The 22,665-nt window shown below is 38.6% G+C and overlaps 4 protein-coding genes across 6 annotated transcripts in view; 2 read left to right on the forward strand and 2 right to left on the reverse strand.

Annotated features, from left to right (window-relative positions):
• Nucleotides 1-22,665, forward strand: part of LOC105233704 (uncharacterized) — a 746,688-nt gene that overhangs the window by 713,833 nt on the left and 10,190 nt on the right. The gene's annotated exons all lie outside the window — the stretch shown is intronic.
• LOC125776323 (uncharacterized) overlaps nucleotides 1-22,665 on the reverse strand; it is a 213,877-nt gene that overhangs the window by 111,159 nt on the left and 80,053 nt on the right. The gene's annotated exons all lie outside the window — the stretch shown is intronic.
• Nucleotides 15,890-16,802, forward strand: LOC125776355 (uncharacterized). Its single transcript, XM_049448111.1, has 3 exons — nucleotides 15,890-15,906; nucleotides 15,973-16,153; nucleotides 16,218-16,802. Coding segments are annotated over exons 1-3 (768 nt in total). The 5' UTR covers nucleotides 15,890-15,904.
• LOC125776337 (putative nuclease HARBI1) lies at nucleotides 17,014-18,501 on the reverse strand. The gene is made up of 4 exons (XM_049448082.1): nucleotides 18,170-18,501; nucleotides 17,661-18,096; nucleotides 17,465-17,597; nucleotides 17,014-17,408 (listed from the first exon to the last, which is right to left on the reverse strand). The coding sequence occupies exons 1-4, from the start codon at nucleotides 18,283-18,285 to the stop codon at nucleotides 17,014-17,016; spliced, it is 1,080 nt and encodes a 359-aa protein (XP_049304039.1). The 5' UTR covers nucleotides 18,286-18,501.

The raw sequence follows: 22,665 nt of genomic DNA on the forward strand, positions 1-22,665 counted from the left end.
TTTCCTAACACACTGGCCTTAGGTCACCTCGCACCTCTGCAATACAGCAGTTTCTAAGTATGGAAATAAACCTACTTAAAAAAGGTGAACTCAAATCTGAATATGATGGTGTGTTAGAAGAATACCTTCATTTAGATCATATGGAAGAAGTAAACCCAGGGGAGAAAATCGTCAACGGCAAATACTACTCCTTTTACTTGCCACGTCACGCAGTAGTAAAGCCAGACAAAAGAACAACAAAAGTAAGAGTTGTCTTCAATGCCTCGAAAAGCCCTCAAATCCGCCCGGTTTCAATTAAAAAAGATTACGGCAAATCACCCAAATAAATACATATACTCAAAAATATACCAAACGAAAATTTGTGGGACACTAATTTCCTTATATTCGAAAAGGAAAGTACAACAATAACTCTGGGCATCCAGTGGAATGCGATATCCAGTTCTTATACACGACTGAGTCCATATCCGCATTATCAGCCATAACAAAAAGACAGATTTTATCCTCGGTGGCAAAACTTTTCGGATGGCTTGAATGAACCGACTGGGACGAACAAGTGAAACCTTCTATTTCTAGATACAAATTCCGCGATGGGTAAACTACTCCCCCAACACAAAGTCGAATTACATGGCTTCTGTGACGCCTCTGAAAAGGCGCTACTATCTATGAGCGCACGCAGAGTGACATCACGACCCCAAGCCACTTATTAGTAGCAAAAGCAAACGTGGCACCTTTAAAAACTATAAGTCTCCCAAGACTTGCGTTATGTGGCGCACTACTACTTTCCAAATTAGTAGCCATGGTGCAAATGCATTTAAACATGACAAAATGCAAACTATATATGTGGTCCGATTCCAAAATTGTACTAGCCTGGCTGGAAAAACCACAACATGCATGGAAGACGTATATTTTTAACCGAACGTCTCAAATACTTGATCTAGAGAGATCGGCCACTTGGCGTCACGTAGCTAGTGCTGACAATCTTGCCGATCTAGGTGGAATGGCCCCCCATGCTTGATAGAATATCCTGATTCTTGGCCACAATCCCCCATGCGCAACATTATCGCCTCAGAAGGTCGAAAAATCGCCATCTTTCACACATTAATGGATGATGCCGACATCCTTAAACGATTTTCTGTTTCCAAGAGCTCTCAGAGTAGTTGCTTATATGTTCAATTTTATAGAACAACTCAAAAGCAAAGTCATGGGATCACATAATTTCCCATGCAACACAGTGACGCACCTAGAGTTACAAAAGGCAAAAGTCGTAGTAATAGCATATACACAAGCGCGCTACTTCAGCCGCGATATATCACTACTAAGAGATCCAAGCCGATTGATGAAAAGAGCTCACTCTTAGTTCTAAACCCATTTCGAGACATGAAACCTAATATACAACGAACACCACCCCATAATAATTCCAGAGAGGTCACCATTTGCCACATTATTCCTCAATTACATCCACATCTTAATGCTACATGTCGAACATCGCCTCATGTAACTTATGGTACGCCAAGAGTATTATATCCCCCGTCTTCAGCCGCAAATGGAGAAGTGCATCTTCACGTTCAAGATTTGCACTATGCACAAACAGACGATGTGAACGCAGATTATGGCAGCACTTCCACCTGAACGCTGCAATTTCGCTCTGCCTTTCACCACACAGGTGTTCATTTTGCTGGGCCTTTCCAGGTAAAGGCGTCCATATTAAGGTCTCCCACACTCTGTGGCTGTCTTTGTGTGTTTCATGACAAAGGCAGTACATTTTGAGCTATGTAGTAATATGACGACGGAGGCTTTTCTGGCTTCATTTGCTCGCTTCGTCGCTCGACGTGGCTACACATCAAAAATCATGAGCGATCGGTTTATGGAAATCGGCTGTAAAAAGCTTCAAATCCCATTTCAAACGGGTAGCTGGAAATTTCAAATTCCGTTCTTAGTTCACGGCCACTCACACTACTCTCGCAAGACCCCTCAGATTTCACCGCCGTAACTCCAAGGCATTTTCTAAAAGTAGCACCCATTCCGGCCATTCCTGAGCCAGGCGTGGAGCCGCTATCCCTATTAAATCTATGGGAAAGAATTAAAATTCTCTATCATAACTTCAGCCGCCGATGGAATAACGAGTACATAAAGGATCTCCACAAAAGATACCATTGGAAAACTCCTGAACAAGCGCCTAAATTTAGAGACTGTGTCCTCATTCATGATGATTGTCTACCCCCTATCGAGTGACGGCTTGGACGCATAGAAAAGCTGCATTATGGCTCCGACGGTCACATACGAGTCGTGGATCTCCATACGCAAAGCAGAACACTAACCAGACCGCTCGTGAAGCTGTGCTTTTTACTAACCACCGACGACCGTGAATCCGGAAACCGTAAAAACCAAACCGCGATATAATAAAATCAATTAATTTTACAATAAAACGAGAAATACAAACAAAACGACCGTTCGAATTAGCACGCCGTATCAAATAACCAAGAATATTAACAAAAAATTGTCGATCAATACGACGACACGTTCATGCCATCATGTCTGCTTATCTGATAGAAGTTTATGATCAACACTCTTCTCTCTACAAACTACCATGGATGTAGACATGCTAGTCGCAAATACGTCAACCGCGCGGGCGGCTACCAATGTGCCACGCAACGGGCCTACACCAGCGCCCGAACGGTAGTTGCAACAGCATCGGCCGCTGCACCGGCAAGCACGCCAGCAACCGCATCGGCAACAACGCCGGCACCTGTACCGCCTGCAGCGGTACTTGCACCCGCACCTCCTGGTGGTACCCGACCACCACCGACTACATCAAGGACTTCGGAGACCCTTCGGAAAAGGTGCCCCAACTGTCGACGCCCACATCGTCTGCACCATTGTGGAATATTTAGGGGTATGCGACCTTTGCAACGGCAGCAAGTTGCCCAGGCCCATGCGACTCCAGAGTGACCCCCCTCACAATATAACACAACTACACCATATACATCATCCACACATCATACTCAACACACCTACACGATATTCATCATCCACACCTCACACTCAACACATCTGCATCTTATACACCACACACACGAGGACACTGGACACAATGGACAAAAGGGCCTGACGGACGGCACCGAGCATCTTTCTTTTACAATCTGTGCAGTCAGTCAGCTATAAGCTTCTATCCCGCTTTTTTAATTCGTTTTTCCAGCAAAGTCGTCGCCAAAGCAACGGGTGAGTGCCGCGAGTTTTTATAACATCTTTCTATATACATATATAGATATAGCACGAACAATTTTCTTTGACTTCACAGAATTCCATCGATGTATCTTCAGTAGTTTATGAGAAAATAATTTTATACTTTTATCGTGCTCTAAATGTCAACCGTCCATAACTTCATCAAAAAAAAAAAGAATTTTGACTAAATATTTATATAACGCGTTATGCGTCTGGTCCCCTTTCTAATGAACTGCTAACTTTCAAAATCGGTGATTTTGCGAAATTATCATGGACCACTTGCCGTGGTTTGACCCAGGTATAAATATTTTTAAATGCTTTTTTGCTGTCCCAGTACTTTAGATGGTTTTGATGTTTTTCAGGGATATCTTGTCTAAAATATTGGTTTAATGCAATATGTGCATTAATACTAAGGACGCTGTGGCAAATAGTTTCTTCTTTCGCCGCTTTTTGTTCTTTCTTCTTTATCCACGGGTAGTTCTATTACTGGCACTGTGGAATCTTTTCGATTTCTTTGAATGAAATCTTTTACCTCTTCTGTCAACCACTTTGGAGCATTACTCGAGTTGATTTCGTTTCCAAATGCAACCTTTTTAAACCGTGGGTTTAAGAAAAGTCCATTTTGCACACATCTTGTCAGACTGTAATTGTTCAATTCGTCGCGAAATAACTTCCAACAAACTACTTTTTAAGCATTATCCGTCCATAGTTTTCATTTGTTGGGATTTTATTGTACGAGGGCTGCTATATATATATCTGGCCTAGGCAACACTAAGTGTTGCCAGGTGCAATCTGACATTTTCATTGGAAAGTTTGACATTTTTTAGCATAACATCACTCAGAACGTTTTGTCATTTAATCGTGAATTGTTTTATTTACAGGGAATTAAAAAATTCATCTCGGCCAAAAAATGGAATTAACTCGTGAACATTTTCGTGCGATCATTTTTCACAACTTTCGACGTGGATTATCACGACAAGAGTGCATCGATGAACTAAAATCTTTGTATCCTATAGCACTGTGAAAAACTGGTACAACGAATTCAATCGAGGCCGACGCTCGCTCAAAGACGAATTCCGTGAAGGTCGTCCAAAAACAGCCGTTGTGCCAGAAAACATTGATGCCGTACGTGAACTGAAAATGCAAGACCGTCATATAAGATACCTTCAGATAGAGGCATGCCTATGCATTTCTCCCACCAGCATACATTCGATATTGCATGAACACTTGGCCGTAAAAAAGGTTTGTTCTCTTTGGATCCCGCACAATTTGACAATCGCTCAAAAAAAGGCTCGTGTGGATTGGTGTAAGGAAATGCTGAAAAACTACCATCGCGGTGCTTCAAAAGACGTTTATAAGATCGTCACAGGTGACGACTCATGGATCTATGCGTATGAGCCCGAAACAAAACAGCAATCGACCGTGTGGGTCTTCCAAGACGAGCCAAATCCAACGAAAGTTGTTCGTGGAACAAGCACTTCGAAGCAAATGGTCGCCTGTTTCTTCGGCGAAACTGGTCATGTGGCGACTGTTCCGCTTGAGCAACGTAGGACGGTCAATTCTGAGTGGTACACCACCATTTGTTTGCCTGAAGTCTTCGGAGAAATTCGAAAAACGAACAAGAGAAGACGAATCATTGTCCACCATGACAATGTGAGCCCTCACACATCGGCTCAAACCAGCGCCTTTTTAACCGGCCAAAAAGTCGAATTGATGGGTCATCGGCCGTACAGTCCTGACTTGGCACCCAATGACTTCTTTTTATTCCCACACATCAAGAAAATAATGCGTGGTCAACGATTTTCGTCGCCAGAAGATGCTGTTGAAGCATTCAAAAACCATGTTTTGGAAGTGTCTCAATCGGAGTAGAAAAAGTGCTTCGAAAATTGGTTTGAGCGCATACAAAAGTGTATAAATCTTGATGGAGAATATTTTGACAAACAATAAAACCATTTTCGTTGATAAATATTCCTATTTTCATTATTAGGTCAGAAGCAGCCCTCGTATGTATATTGGAGTCCTCTGACTATAGCAGCCCTCGTATGTATATTGGAGTCCTCTGACTATAGGTACAACCGATGATATCGTTGGATAGTTTTGCGCATAAAGTTCTGTTGCCACATGGTAGTAGAGATCTTGCTTCATCTTTAGTTCAGCCATACCTGTTTGCTTTTGAAGGCTTTTAAGTTTTTCTGCTGCTTGAGCCTCTACATTTGTTTGCAAGCTCTGAAATCTGAAGAACAGCCTTTATGCCATCAACAACGTATAAATTTAGGGTGTGAGCCCCACATGGGTGGTGGTATTTTTGTAATATATCACTTGTCGCTTTTTTGATACTTTCACCGTTATCACTTACTATCGTAACTATTTTGTAAAAAATTGATAACTCGTCAAAAATGTTTTTTAAATCTAAGGCATATGTATATGTAGCTCTAGATGCGCAGTATGTGAGCTCAAAACTTCTTTAGTTGACAGGACAGCAGAGTTCATTTTATTGTACTAGTAACAGACAAAAAACAGGTGTGGCTGTCAGAAGTTCATATATCTTTTGTTATAGAAATGTGTGAAATATTTTGCATGAGGCCTTTCCGTGCTTCATTATATTTTGCAAGCAACATCGTGTTGAAAGGAAGTTTCCTGTTTAAGATGGAATACAAAGGCTTAGAATTTTTTGTATATTTAAGGAATTTTTCATTTTCGACAATAGAAAGTGGTTGCGACTCAAGGGTGTGAGACCAAGGGTCTGTACCAAATTTGCAGCAGGCCACATCACATCGCTCCACGGGTCTTAGCAGCGTTTGGATTACGCTACAACAGACGCAGCGACTCCTAGGCTGATCAGTCACCTAGGGTGGCTGGAATGGCTAAATTAATCTCAGACCCCCTCACTGTACAACACTGGAACACCACATCTTAATTACACACCACATTACAAACACATTACTCGCACACAAATACAACAATATCACGATTATAACCCTGCCAGCCACGGCTAACAACTTTTCTCAAATATGTCAATATAAATACATATTTTTTCTCTATGCACTAACACCAAAGCATATGTTCGGGTTATTTTCTTTTTTAACCTAGATGCGATGAAAAAAGTTAAAGTTAAAGAAAAAATAAAAAACTTAAATTTAAAATGCTTGTTTAGAATTCTAAAAATATTTTAAATTAGGGATAAGAAAATGCAACCCTGCATCAGCTGTCAATTGGGGATCTTAAAGCAGCTCAGATATAATTTTTTTTATATTCTTCTTCTTCTTCTTCTTTACTGGCGTAGACACCGCTTACGCGATGATAGCCGAGTCAACAATAGCGCGCCAGTCGTTTCTTCTCTTCGCTACGTGGCGCCAATTGGATATTCCAAGCGAAGCCAGGTCCTTTTCCACTTGGTCCTTCGAACGGAGTGGAGGTCTTCCTCTTCCTCTGCTTCCCGCGGCGGGTACTGCGTCGAATACTTTCAGAGCTGGAGTGTTTTCATCCATCCGGACAACATGACCTAGCCAGCGTAGCCGCTGTCTCTTAATTCGCTGAACTATGTCAATGTCGAGGTATATCTCGTACAGCTCATCGTTCCATCGAATGCGATATTCGCCGTGGCCAACGCGCAAAGGACCATAAATCTTTCGCAGAACTTTTCTCTCGAAAACTCGCAACGTCGACTCATCGGTTGTTGTCATCGTCCAAGCCTCTGCACCATATAGCAGGACGGGAATTATGAGCGACTTATAGAGTTTGGCTTTTGTTCGTCGAGAGAGGACTTTACTTTTCAATTGCCTACTCAGTCCGAAGTAGCACCTGTTGGCAAGAGTAATCCTGCGTTGGATTTCCAGGCTGACACTGTTGGTGGTGTTAATACTGGTTCCTAAATAGACGAAATTATCTACAACTTCAAAGTTATGACTGTCAACAGTGACGTGAGTGCCAAGTCGCGAGTGCGACGACTGTTTGTTTGATGACAGGAGATATTTCGTCTTGCCCTCGTTCACTGCCAGACCCATTCGTTTTGCTTCCTTGTCCAGCCTGGAGAAGGCAGAACTAACGGCGCGGGTGTTGAGACCGATGATATCAATATCATCGGCATACGCCAGCAGCTGTACACTCTTATAAAAGATTGTACCTGCTCGATTAAGTTCTGCAGCTCGAATAATTTTCTCCAGCAGCAGATTGAAGAAGTCGCACGATAGGGAGTCGCCTTGTCTGAAACCTCGTTTGGTATCGAACGGCTCGGAGAGGTCCTTCCCGATCCTGACGGAGCTTTTCGTGTTGCTCAACGTCAGTTTACACAGCCGTATTAATTTTGCGGGGATACCAAATTCAGACATCGCGGCATAAAAGCAGCTCCTTTTCGTGCTGTCGAAAGCAGCTTTGAAATCGACGAATAGGTGGTGAGTGTCGATTCTCCTTTCACGGGTCTTTTCCAAGATTTGGCGCATGGTGAATATCTGGTCGGTTGTTGATTTACCAGGTCTGAAGCCACACTGATAAGGTCCAATCAGTTTGTTGACGGTGGGCTTTAATCTTTCACACAATACGCTCGACAGAACCTTATATGCGATGTTGAGGAGGCTAATCCCACGGTAGTTGGCGCAGATTGTGGGGTCTCCTTTTTTATGGATTGGGCATAGCACACTTAGATTCCAGTCGTTGGGCATGCTTTCGTCCGACCATATTTTACAAAGAAGCTGATGCATGCTCCTTATCAGTTCTTCTCGCCGCCGTGTTTGAATAGCTCGTCCGGCAATCCATCGGCCCCTGCCGCTTTGTTGTTTTTCAGGCGGGCAATTGCTATTCGAACTTCTTCATGGCCGGGTAATGGAACGTCTGCTCCATCGTCATCGATTGGGGAATCGGGTTCGCCTTCTCCCGGTGTTGTGCTTTCACTGCCATTCAGCAGGCTGGAGAAGTGTTCGCTCCATAATCTAAGTATGCTCTGGGCATCGGTGGCTAGATCACCTTTGTGGGTTCTACAGGAGTATGCTCCGGTCTTGAAACCTTCTGTAAGCCGCCGCATTTTTTCGTAGAATTTTCGAGCATTACCCCTGTCGGCCAGCTTATCAAGCTGTTCGTACTCACGCATTTCAGCCTCTTTCTTTTTCTGTCTGCAAATGCGTCTCGCTTCCCTCTTCAACTCTCGGTATCTATCCCATCCCGCACGTGTTGTGGTCGATCGTAACGTTGCGAGGTAGGCAGCCTGTTTTCTCTCCGCTGCGACACGGCACTCATCGTCGTACCAGCTGTTCTTTTGCACTTTCCGAAAACCAATGGTTTCGGTTGCAGCTGTACGTAAGGAGTTTGAAATGCCGTCCCACAGTTCCCTTATACCGAGTTGTTGACGAGTGCTCTCAGAGAGCAGGAGTGCAAGCCGAGTAGAAAATCGTTCGGCTGTCTGTTGTGATTGCAGCTTCTCGACGTCGAACCTTCCTTGTGTTTGTTGGCGTGCGTTTTTTGCTGCACAGAGGCGGGTGCGAATTTTGGCTGCAACAATATAGTGGTCCGAGTCGATGTTAGGACCTCGGAGCGCACGCACATCTAAAACACTGGAAACGTGTCTTCCGTCTATCCAACATGATCGATCTGGTTGGTAGTTTTTCGATCCGGAGACAGCCAGGTAGCTTGATATATCTTCTTATGCTGGAATCTAGTACTACAGATAACCATATTTCGGGCCCCGGCGAAGTCGATCAGCCTCAACCCATTTGGGGATGTTTCCTCGTGGAGGCTGAATTTACTGACCGTAGTGCCAAAGATACCTTCTTTGCCCACCCTGGCGTTTAAGTCGCCAAGCACGATTTTGACATTGTGGCGGGGGCATCTCTCATAAGTGCGCTCCAAGCACTCATAAAAGGCATCTTTGGTCACATCGTCCTTCTCTTCCATCGGGGCGTAGGCGCAAATCAGCGATATGTTGAAGAACCTCGCTTTGATGCGGATTGTGGCTAGACGTTCATTCTCCGGAGTGAATGATACTACTCGGCGACGGAGTCTCTCTCCCACCACGAATCCAACACCAAACTTGCGCTCCTTTATATGGCCACTGTAGTAGATGTCACAAGGACCTACTCGTCTCTGTCCTTGTCCCGTCCATCGCATTTCTTGGACGGCGGTGATGTCAGCCTTTATTTTCACGAGGACATCAACCACCTGGGCAGCGGCACCTTCCCAATTAAGGGACCGGATATTCCAGGTGCATGCCCTTAAATCGTAGTCCTTATTTCGTTTGCCATGGTCGTCATCGAAAGGGGGGTTTCTCATCCGAGGCTTATAGTTGATTTTCATTGGGGGTGTTTTTTTACGTGGCGGGTCCAAAACCCAGCGCACAACCCTATGCAGGGGATGTTTCGCCTTCTCACGTTAGCTCGCCTTCAAACGGATGTTCTTAGGCTACCCAGAGGATACTTGGTCAAAGACCGGAAGTCGTGAGCTGCTTGAGTCACATGTAAAAGAATCGTTTCTGGCCACTCCCAAGTGAATGGCAATCAGAGAACTTTCCTCACTTGCGTGAACTTCTACACATGACTCCATCCTTTTTTTATATGACACTATTAAATGAGCGCAACATACATAGATGTATGATCACACGTATACAAGTACGTACGTACGAGTAAGTAGAAAAGTGATTAGAATCCACACAGTGCCTATTCCGGGCTCACCATTTCACTAGTTTTGAAGGTTTGAAAACCTAGGGTTTTACTAGATTCTTAACCTCTTTTGGCTGGCAGGGAACACACATGAGCACACTACATTGTACACCATACCAAAAGAACATATCCTTGCATTGTCCTACTAACTCATCTAAATGCGAATTAGAGGCCAATGCAAAAAGATTGAACGGCGCCAACATAACTTAGGCGAACCGAACAAAGGAATATTCATCAAGGCGGACGGACATACAGGCGAAAAAACATACCGCAGCATTAGCATCAGCAGCTTCACCAATAAAAACAGCAGCAGAATCCAAAAACGTATCACCGCGGGAATAATTAACTACATCACGTTATATTTAATATTATATTTATATGCATAAATAACCCTTTATTGAACTAATTATACACAACCACATATATTACAATTGTTTACTATACATATACTCAAAAATACACAAACTTAAATTATTATTAAAATCTAATAATTTTAGGCAAAGTTTTAGGTCGAGTACCGCGAAACTTTCTTTTCGACACGACTACGAATACGGACGCTTCACTGCCTCTTGATCCGGATGTTTTTTTCGATTTTTCGCTACCTCTTTTTTCGTCTATTGACAGGTGAGTGTCGCGGAACTGTGAAAATTATGTAATTTAATAGCGACGATGCTGAGGCTATTCGATTGTTCCCGCAGTAGTTTACGTAACACTGGTTAATTACAGACCTGTTAAAAACTACTAAAAGCCGATTAATCAATACTAAGCGACAAAAATATTATATTTTATATACAGACTGATAGAAGAGAGTTTAAAAGAAGACGGCGTCAAAATTGAACGACTGGCGTACTAACGTTCACATTTGCGGGAAATCCTATATCCCCATACTTACTCTACCAATTACAACCAAATTCGCTGCATTGTGCGATCGGACGGCATATAGTACACTTTTAAATTATTATATGATTACTTTAGTTTTTGGGTGAACAGAGAACCTTAACTTTATTGGCTATTGGTAATTTGTTAACGTTAAGTGTAACAATAGTGGCTTTTGGTGAGATTGCCTGCTACCTGTCTATTGCTAGTTTCGATTTTTAATTAAAATTGAGCTACTGGACCGGAGAAAACTTTACGAAGTTTTATCCATTGTTTGTTTATTTAAAAGTGGCTGTGCGACAGTAATTGTATTCAATTATGTGGAGTGTGAGAATGAATACGTCACTCTTACCCCCTGAAAGACAGCCTATACGTTAGGCTGGTAACTTTGGATTCTATGTGGGTAAATGGTTTTCTTCAAAAACGATTCTTTTACATATGGCTCAAGCAGCTCACGACTTCCTAGACCAAGTATTCTCTGGATAGCCAAAGAAAATCCGTTTGAAGGCGAGCTAAAGTGAGAAAGCGAAACTTCTGCAGAGTTGTGCGCGGGGTATGGAACCCACCTCGGTTAAGAGGCCCCCTTTTTGATAACGATCCCTGCAAATGTGTTATGGATTACGAATTGAGGGCATACACCAAAAATGTTCGGTTCCTTAATTGAAAAGATGCCGCTGTAAATCTGGTTGATATCCTCATGAAAATAAAGACATCACTGCCGTCCAAGAAATGCGATGGACCGGACAAGGACTGGGACGAGTAAGCCCTTGTGGCATCTACTACAGTTGCCATATTCTCTGTCGCCGACCCCGATTGATGCACGTCGAGCCACAATCCGCATTAAAACGAAGTTCTTCAACAAATCACTGATCTACGCCCCGACGGAAGAGAAGGACGATTACATCAAAGATTCCTTCTATGAGTGCTTGGAGCGCTCCTATAAGCGCTGCCCCCGCCACGATATCAAAATCGTGCTTAGCGAGTTTAACTAATTCGTTAGTTTAACGCCACGTTGGGCAAATAATGTATATTTGGCACTCTAGGGCTGATCGACTACGCCGGGGCCCGAAATATGGTTATCTGTAGTACTAGCAGAGAACGTTTATTATAGAGAAGGTTCCCGATGTCGGAAATTTAGGGATATTTACTGTTTTGGATGAGCGTGTTTCACTTAACATCAGGGGCATGAAAATAACGGAACTGAGCAGTTGTTAGAGCCAATGGGAAAAAATGTGTTAATATATATGTATATAAAAGAGAGCCAATGTACGTTAAAACTAATATATATGTACATACATATTTATATAGAGGTGTTTTCTGGTTGGTGGTATTCAATGTATGTGTGGTGGCTGATGAATTTTGCTGCATTAAGAAACTCAAATAATTTTTTTTTCAGTGTACGGAATTCATTTTTCTTTAATCCATGTTAAAGCTCATTCAAAAAAAAAAACTCTCTCAACATGCTCAAGTAACGGTCTCCAGTAACCGTAACGGTGTGACCGTTTTCTTCGAAGAAGTAGGGCCCGACAATGCAGCGTGATGAAACTGCACACCACACTGTGACACGAAGTGAATGCAATTCCGTCTCATGGAGTATCTGTGGGTTGGAAGCACTCCATATTCGACAATTTTGTTTGTTTATGTTGCCGTTTAAATCGAAATGCGCCTCGTCAGACATGAAAAGACAGTTCAACATGTTTCCATTTGAATTTTATATGGGAATAAGTCCAAATCTTTGTGCATAATTGACTGTAATGACTGTCTGCTTACACCCATTTGAGCAGATAACCTTCTTGTCGAAACATGTGGATTGTTTTGTATGGCAGCAGCTACAGCAGCGATTGTTTCCTCCGTTCGAACTGAAGGGTTTCGATGGTAAGGTTTTCTGTTGACTGTCCCATGCTCGGCAAAATTGTTTACAAGTCTCATTATGGTCCATCTGCTCGGAGGATTGCCGCCAAACGTGCGCCTATTCTCTCTTTGAACAGAAACTACGGACTCCAGTGCGTGATAGCGGCGGACAATCCAAATTCTTGTTTCAGTGTCCCAGTTATCCAATTTTGTTAAATGTAAAAGTCAATCTGCAAAATAAAAAAAAAATCATTAAATAGAAAAAAAGTTATTTAATTTTTTTTTTGGTAGCGGCTTTCATCACCCACCCGTATGTATGTATATGCGAGTAGTAGTAGTAATATATTTGGGTGGGGAAATTGCGCCAAAAATGACAGTTGAAAAAGAAATCGTCAACGGAGTTTTAGTTCTGATAGAATTTCGTGGAGATTTATTTAGCTCGGTCGCCAATTCGTTTTTAAAGTGTTTTAAATAATTTTCTATTAAAAATGGCTAATGGAGAAAGTGTAGCGTTCGCGAGTGTGAGACAGAATCTTCCGGGAGATTCTTCTCATTCCCAAAAAAAGAGGAGGAGTTCCTGAAGTGGGTGGAAAATTTACGGATCTTACCAACGCAGGATTTACCCACCCACAATGCATTTGTTTGCATTAAGCACTTCGAACAAAGTGCTGTGGGTGTGAAAAAGTTGAAGGCATATGCTGTGCCCACCCTAAACCTTGGTAAGTGATGTTTTTTTTAATCTAAAATGTGCATGAGTTTTATTTTGTAGATGAAAATTGTTATAAGTTGTTTTTAAGAATATGGAAAACAGCATAAGTTTATTGAATAAACTAGTGAAGTGTAGTAAAATATTTTCTTTGGCATAAACGTTGTTTGTGAAAAATATTAAGTAATTTTTATTGTAAAATATCTCGTGTCAGATATAAAAATCCTGTGTTCATGTAAATGAGCGATATATGTATGTGTATGTACATACATACATACGTGTACATAATATTAGAAGTGTTTTATATTCATTAGGTATGATTCAACTACAATTTATAAATAAGAATAAATATTTTTCTAGACATATAAAAAATATGCTAATGTTTTCAAAATTTAAAAAAAGGAAAAAACTGAGAAAAAAAATCATAAAATTTCAAATGGAAAAAATTCTGTTTGAATTGTAGTACCAAACTGTTTGATTTGTATGATCAAACTTTAAACTTAAATCAGATTCTTACCACTGGCTCGTTTCTACGCTGAGAAATATTTTTTTCTAATTTTATTTTCAAATTTCAAAGCTTTATATACTATTTTTCAAAATATCCTAAATAACTAAATTTATGTGCATGTGTGCAGGGGCGAATCCAGACTAGAATTTAAGGAGGGAACTATATAATTTTTTACTTGCAACTCAAAGTCTTTTTCTTCGCGGAGTGTCACTTATGATGGAAATAATGTATTACTTTTAACTTTAGCCCGTTGATCTGCTCTTGCATGTGTGTATGTTTATGTTGCCTATTGTTTTAACATGCATATGTATGTTGTGTTCATGTGCGTACCAGAGACCTGCATTGAGTATGATCGATTCGGTTTGAACAGCCTCGCTCAAAACGGTCACAACTCATCACAGCGCTACAAAATTGTTCGATCGAGTTTCGTGCTCAAAACGAACCAGTTCGATCAATTGGTTTGATTCCGCTGCTTACTGATTCAAACTGATTTTTTGGTTCCGGTATGATGTTTGGAAATGATTGTGCAGAAAATAAATATAGTTTAAAAAAACTAAAAAACCCACTTTTAAAGCATATCAAACTAAAAAGTGAAAAATAATAAAGGAAAAATTCCTGCATTATTGTGAGAAAAGCGTGGCATGCTCGATATATGAAAAATATGTCACAAAGCACCCCACGCTTTTCTCACAATAATACAGGAATTTTTCCTTCATTATTATTGTTAGTTTATAAAAAGAATTATTTTTCACTTTTTAGTTTGATATGCTTTAAAAGCGTGTTTTTTAGTTTTTTAAACTATATTTATTTTTAATTTTTTAGTACTGCGTACAATAGTTAATATAATAATTTGTTTGTTATGTTAGCTTTAATAAAATAAAAAAAAAAAAAAAATTTTTAGTTTGATGTGAGAAATCCCAAAATTTGTTAAAATATGAACTATGACATGTAGTATTGGTTAAATAAATCGATACTTAGGCAGCATTTAATATCTACTCGTAACCTTTCATTGACTAATTGTTACATTATTTGCGACATTATACTGACGACTTTACAAATTATTACTTCTTAATCGAATCATTTCTTCTAAAGCTTCACTGTTGCATGGGGTTTTACCTGTCAACTTTGAACAGTCCAGTCCAAAGATCTACAACGACTAAGTGCTACATAAGCTTGTCCAGCAGCAAACAGTCGAGAGCCCAGATAAATTATTGCATGCAGAATACGTATATTTACGGAGAAGGTCCAACAACGGACAAGCGTGTGAACTGTCAAAAGCTAACAAAATGCGATGAGTGCATTTCACCACAGCTAGCTAAGAAGGAGAAACTTTAACAGTGGCGCATGAACAGAGCAGAGCATTCAATGAAAATTATGCTCAGAAATATACATTCTTATTACAGACGTATGTTAGTCTTTTGGATATAATTATATACGTTTACATGCAATCATATTAATTGATATGATTTTCATTTTGCATATTTTTCCGAATACATGCAAAACTTATAACATTCTAATAAAAATATGCTATTTTCAATTTTTAGTTAATGTGCGAATAAGAGTTATTTATTAAATATTTATAATGTTTGATAATATTATATAATTTCATATAAATATGTATGAATATGGTTGTATATACATATGTACATATGTATATGAGATACCCTAAAACACTTAATATTATATATTACAACAATATTATATGTAAATCACATTTCATCATTTAAATTTTCATATGCATCTAAATATTAGCAAATAATTACATACATACTTATGTAAGTACAATTCAAATTCAAATCGTGATATTATCATTTATCAATAAAAAGTGTGTGCGCACTGCTCTATATGTCCATACATATGCATATGTGTACGGCATTGCCCAACAAATAATCAGCCTTATCGTGAATTTTCATTTCGTGTGGAATAATTCACATTTCGCCTATGCCGTTCACCTATGCTATTTTGAATATTCACCATGCGAAACAGTTCGCTTCGAAGTATTTCCACCCTATCGTGAACGGCATCAACGGCGAAATAATTGTCAAATTATTGGTGAAATTTTTCGTTAAAATTTTGTGCGCGAAATATATTTGAATCATGTAAGTATCAATAAAAATTAGATAAAAATTCCTATTTTTATATAATTTAAAAACAATTATTTTAAGGTCAAAATCGATTAATAAAACGCAATCTGAAATTTTGCTCAGTAAAATGGCAGAAAATCCTGATTTAGCGGCTGGCTTCTCTAAACAAGGAAAAGACAGACAAGAAGCGTTATGGAAGGAAACGGCCGCGGATTTGAACAGTGCTGGGCCTCCGACTAAAACGGTGTCTGAGTGGAAAAGGGTAATTTTCATATTAGCACTGGCTAGTAAAATTTTAAAATAATTATTACAAAAATCTGTTAAAGGTTTGGAATGACCAAAAGCGTTACGTACGCAAAAAGTTGACGTTTAATGCGGAACAAATTAGAGGCACTGGTGGGGGACCAAACCTGCATCATAAACTGTCAACATCGGAGGAAACTATTGTAGCAATCACTGGCATGACAAATAGCGTTGAGGGATTGGAAGGAATAGTGTCACACGGATTTCAGCCGCTAAGCACAACTGAGAGTGAATTGGACGCAGAAACAATTGTGAACAAAAGTCCACAGCAAACTCCAAAAAGGAACCCCTTTCTTAAAGATGCGCCGTCATCCTCTAAAAGAAAGGGCACATCTGTGATATTAGAAGAAGAAATAGAAGTGCAAAAAGAAATCTTAAAACGGATAAGGAGAATTGAAGACAATACAAGGGCGTTGAATAAAAATTTCACAATTTTAAACAATTTAAAGGAAGAAGAATTAAAAGAACTAAAAAATCAAACGATAGAAAATAAGCGGCATAATATTGAAATAGAAAATTTGAGAAAAAGAGAAATTAAAGCAAAGTTAGAAAAAACAAGAAGGTTAATAGAAATTGAAGAAATGAAGCTTTCAATGATGAAAAGATAACTTATTCAGAATTACATTTTATTAATTTTTAATTTTATATTTATGTGGTCTCATGTTAATTTTTTTTTATTTTACTTATATTTTATTTGAAATACATTTTATGTTCATTGAATTAGGATTATAAGAAATGAAGAAATAGTTTTTTTCGTTACAGAAAAATGGAGTTAGTTTTGTTTTTTCTACAAACGATATTGAAAGAAGTAATAATGCTTTAAGGGAGTGAGTGAGCTATTTGGTTCCTAATTCTTTGCGCTTCGCTCATTCTTTGCATTCCGAAATCTATGTTGTCCTCCTCCATAGTCACTAGAGATTCCTCTTCGTCACAATCAGGTATCTCAACGATATCAGCAAATTGATCTTTGAAATGAATGCATAAATTATGTAACATTACGCACACATTGAATATTTTAGCTGCTTTCTGTGGGCTGTAATAAAGTTCTCTAGCACCAAGCAAACATCTCCATCGGCTTTTAAGCAACCCAATTGCACGTTCTATAATATTTCGGCACCGAGAATGAGCTAAATTAAATTTTGCTTCTACACTTCCCTCTTCAGGTGTCCTATAAGGTGTTAATAAGAAGGATTCCAGAGGATATCCTGCGTCGCCTATTCATAAAATATGTTTTTATGGTTACAAATAAAATTTGTTTAAACTAATTTACCTAACATCCAAAAGTTGCTGCGATTATTGCAAATATGTCTCTTTAGTTCCGAAACGTTCCACACTAAAGAGTCGTGACAAGCTCCTGGATGCGACGCATCAATAAATCGAAACCTCATTTTTTGGTCACAAACCTATAAGTGTTGAAGCATTTATACACTTACAGTATGTACATATAATTTAACAAAAGTACTTACAACAAGAGCATTTAAACTAAAGTATCCTTTTCGATTATAAAATGAGTGCTTATTGTGTTTTGGTCCCACAATTTTTATATGGGTACCATCAATACACCCCATAACACTCGGAATTTTATACTTTTCATAAAATTTAAGAGCAGCACTTCTCATTTCTTCGTTACTCATCCATTTTATCCACAAACGACATAAATTCACTTCGAACACGTCAAGCATCTCTTCTAGTGTGGCACTAAAGGCAGACTGTGACAATCCCACATCGTATTCCCTACCGACACCCTTTTGGTAGCCTCCTTCTGCAAAGAAACGCAGCGAAGCCGCCAACTTCACTATTGGGGGTATTCCAAAAGATTTCATCGGGTTTGAAGCTTTGTTTGTTGTAATGTCTAGTAGATATTTAAACGCTGTTTTGTTGGTCCTATAACATTTCTGAAACCTAGAGGAACAATAGCAAATAGTTGGTATACTATTTGCATCACAAATTATTTACAAATTATACACAAATTTACAATTGATCCTGCAATTCAAGCGGATTTGAAGCATCCCTAATCTTTCTACGAGCGACTCTTTGATCTTGCACATTTTCATCTGCTAACAGCAGTCTCCTTAAATTTATATTAATCATTTTAAATTTTTCACTAAAGTAAAATGCGTTCAATTTGGTTTCTTTGTTAATATTTTATTTGACGTTTTGACAGCTGTCATCTCACATTCGAAATTTCGATGTGAAATGCTGTTCACCCGAAATCTTTCTGCGTTCATGGTAAGGTGAACGATTTCGGGTGAACGAAATATTTCGCTGGTGAACTATTCCACGCGAATATTCATGATAAGGCTGAATGTATTTACAAACCAACATACAAATATGCGATATGTCACCAGCAAAAATTACGAAGATTGTTCTACAAAAACAACAATGGTTTCACATAGCGTCAGCAGCATCACAAGTCAATATGGCAGCCAAACTGTCGATGCCCAAATTTGTAGAAAAACACCTAACAACAATATTTTTATTCATGAACGCACACTTTCAACAGGCAAACTTGCTTCATTCATAAAAACAAACACCATTACATCTCCCCGAGCATGCCTTTGTCTACAAGCGTCTTTTCGCGACGATAGCAAAAGCTAAAAATCAGAAATTGAACAATTTCTGATATTTGTATGAGAAGGAAAAAAACGACAACCCCGCAAATTGACAACATAGTTAATTTGTCGATTTTCAAGTCAAGAAATGTGTCAAAGAAAATATTTAATATTCCTCTGATTTATGTGTACAGTGAATCCCGGTTAAGTAGTACTCCGCTTAAATGAAAATCATCCCTCTTAACTGTCTATATCTTGCTGCACCTCACGGTTGTTTTTTATGAAATACATGAAATTATTGTTTTAACTACCACTCGCTTAAGTATTCGCACTCGCTAATGTGTCATATTATATTTTTATTTTTACAAACCACAAATATCTGTATCTTTGATCGTGGTACATAACCGGGATTGACTGTATTTGTCAGGGAATGTAAAAAATATTTTTACGCGGCTTGCAAAAATCTGCGTCGATATGTATGCAAGCTCACACACAAACATACATATCTATGCTGGTTTGTATGCGAAGCTGTTTCAGCGGCAAGGGAAGCAGTGGCAATTAGCGATCGTTCGTTTGTGTTTTCGGCACAGCTCGGACACAGCTCAACAACACAATGTTGTGACGCGTCAGTCTTTCGACACATTGACTCTTTGACATGAAAGCAAAAAATATGAGCTTCGCCATTGGTTGTCCGCGTCAACGGAAATTTCGCATGAAGCATTGAACATTCATACATACATTTGTTGCATGTAGACAAATGTACAAACATTATGCGTATGGTTCTTTTATATTTGTTTACATGCAACCATAATTATATATGGACAAATGTGCGACCGCTTGGTCTTTTAACATGATATCGAAAAGTTTATTGACCAAAGCAAATATTTATTTAAGTATACAAATATACATACATATGGATGTCGTACCAAACCTATGTATATAAAATGCATATTTAGGTAGTAATACAAATTTTATTGAATTATACATTTGCAAAGATTTTATGGAATTCATCATAAAATAGCTCAATTTTAAAATATATATGTACATACTCGTACTTATGTGCTTTCATAACAAATACATATATGTATGTATACCGATCTATAAATTATATGCAGCATCGTTTGCGCATGGTAAAAAGGCGAATCTGTAAGCGTACATTCCTTAACATTGGATTTGTTATTATTTTTCTCATTTAACACTGAAAATGCTCAATTCCGTGTCCAAAACAATAAATGTCCCAAAATTTAAATATCCCTAAATTTTCGTTATCGTGAACCTTCTCTATAAATATACGTTCTCTGGTACAACCTTGCATCTTATGAACGGTCGACCAGAGAACGTAAAGTATAGAGAAGGTGTAAACTGAATTCTGTATGATGTTCGATTGGACGGCTAACAGAATTTATAAGATTTGGACAGGGAACTCACCATTCTCGCTGCTATTTAGCAGAAATAAGCACGTTCTCTGGCATAAATATATGTAAAACGACTGAATTCATGCGAGAATGAGTAAAGAGAAATGATATGAAGAAAAATATGCAAAGCGACACAGAGAATGTAAAAAAGCATTCTCTGAGTCACATATGCATGCGTATTTTGTATTCAGTGTTTAAAAAACTGCAGTCGAAGTAGCAGAAGTCGCTATACTTTTGCTTTTCACTGCTTCGACTGCGAGCAACTTCTTAAAATGAACAGTTGCTTCTGCTTTTACTTCTGAAGAAAACAGAAGTCGCAGTCGAAGCAAAAGCAGAAAACGATCGCCGACGAAAAGCGAATCAGCAGCAGCAGACGCCGTGTAAAAAGTTTTGATTTTGCTTTGCTGCTGCTTTCGCTAAGCAACGCAAGTCGAAGCAGCAGCAACTGCTCGATTTCTGCAAGTCGCCAGCAGCAGCAGTCGCCGTTTGAAAATTTCGATTCTGCAAGTCGCGTCTACTGTCGAGACTACTGTCGCGTCTGAATTTTTCTACGTATACTGTATGATTCTTGTTTTTGTGCATCAGTGTTACATTATAAAAATAACATTTTTTCAAAAAATTAATATTTAGTTTAATATTGTTAATTTACAGAAAAATTATGCAAATCGGGTTGGGAATGAGCGAAGTCTTAAATTTAATAAACTTATACAAGCATAAATCAAAATATTATTGCGCATTTTAAATTTATTATTTCAATTGGTATATAAATTTTATGCCACAATTATTATATAGTAGTCTAAAAATATGAATTCTTATTTTTTCCAGAAGTACATTTGTAAAAAAGGATCTTTCTCCTTTTCTTATTATCTTATTTTTCCCAGAAATACATTTCTAAAAAAAAGGATCTTTATCCTTTGTTATTATTTTCTTTTTCCCAGAAATACATTTGTAATCAAAAGGATCTTAATCCTTTATTTTCCACATAAAAGATTTAAGCTACCTGCCTCTCATTTACGTATATATGTATACCGACGAAAGTTTTATTTCTGACGGCATTTCGCAAATGATAAAATAAATTTTTCAAGAGCTCAAAGCATGCGCTACAACAGCTCGAACCTACCTACCCTACGCCTTTGCGCTAATGATTCTATCATGATAGCAAATGCCCACATACAGATTTGGCAATGGTAATAGGAATTCGAGATGCCCCTTTAATTGTTTAACTATGGCGCAAAGTGATATTTGGATGTATTTCGAGAATAATGTTGATGAAGGCATAGCTAAATGTAAAACATGTAAAAATAAACTAAAAAATAATAGACTTTCAAATTGGAGCAAGGGATCCAAACGGAAGTCAGTAGTGCATTCGACGTCTACTCAAAGATTGACAATCTTCAACTTCCTTTCCAAAGAATCGATGCAGACGTTCTCACATTTTGGAAAGGAAAGCAGTGCACAGACCAGGAGCTATATGCACTAAATAATGTTTCTGTACCACCAACTCAGGTACATATGTATATAAATACAAATGTTTTAATAAATTAATGTTTACAGTTTCATAAATACAAATTTTTTCTAACAGGTGACGATTGAACGAGCATTTTCGACGTTAAGACTTGTACTTACTGATTAGCGAAATCGACTAAGTCAGGAAGTACTAGAGAATATATTTCTGGTCAAATTAAATCCAAGCTTTCTGGACTTCGCGATTGATAACTTATCTCTTTTTCAAAATGACGAGGATTTTGAAAGTTTATTTTGAATAATATTGTATTTTATGAAAAAAGTGAATTAAAAAAAAAAACAAATTGTTAAACTGTTTAATTTATTAGAATACAGGGGGAGCAACAAACAGCATAAGCAGCAAAGTAAATCTCGACAGCAGTCTCGACTGCGAAATGCAGCGACTTGCAGAATCGAAAGCAGCAGTAAAGCAAAATCAAAAATTTTCAAACGGCGACTGCTGCTGCTGGCGACTTGTAGAAGTCGAGCAGTTGCTACTGCTTCGACTTGCGTTGCTTAGCGAAAGCAGCAGCAAAGCAAAATCAAAACTTTTTACACGGCGTCTGCTGCTGCTGATTCGCTTTTCGTCGGCGATCGTTTTCTGCTTTTGCTTCGACTGCGACTTCTGTTTTCTTCAGAAGCAAAAGCAGAAGCAAAATCACATGAAATGAAACTTGCTGCAGTTTTTAAAACACTGGAACCATTGTCACATATGCGTGATTATCTTGTATTACAATATATGAACCATTGTTTTTCGAAAAATGATAAAAATTGTATATTATAAAATTAAATAAAAAATTGTTTTAAATAAATTATTATTTCAGAAATTATATTAATTTTGACTATTATAAAATGAAGATGTGCCAAATGAACTTACATAAATGTGCTCATATAAACACTTCATTTCATTCCTTTCATTTCTTCTAAAATATTAATGACCTTCATGAAATACATATGCATATTCGCATTATTTCGTTATAATTTCCATATTCGTAGCAATA

The sequence above is a fragment of the Bactrocera dorsalis genome, chromosome 2, assembly GCF_023373825.1.
Source record: "Bactrocera dorsalis isolate Fly_Bdor chromosome 2, ASM2337382v1, whole genome shotgun sequence".
NCBI classification, from domain to species: Eukaryota; Metazoa; Arthropoda; class Insecta; order Diptera; family Tephritidae; genus Bactrocera; species Bactrocera dorsalis.

What these genes read in the sequence shown, in the direction of transcription:
- LOC125776355 (XM_049448111.1), top strand. An exon ending in CGGTGTCTGAGTGGAAAAGG is followed by an intron (nt 16,154 to 16,217) that starts GTAATTTTCATA and finishes AATCTGTTAAAG; the next exon opens with GTTTGGAATGACCAAAAGCG.
- LOC125776337 (XM_049448082.1), bottom strand. Translation starts at nt 18,285, where the DNA reads ATGATTAATATAAATTTAAGGAGACTGCTGTTAGCAGATGAAAATGTG. An exon ending in CTTGAATTGCAGGATCAATT is followed by an intron (nt 18,097 to 18,169) that starts GTAAATTTGTGT and finishes TTGTTCCTCTAG; the next exon opens with GTTTCAGAAATGTTATAGGA. An exon ending in TTAGTTTAAATGCTCTTGTT is followed by an intron (nt 17,598 to 17,660) that starts GTAAGTACTTTT and finishes CAACACTTATAG; the next exon opens with GTTTGTGACCAAAAAATGAG.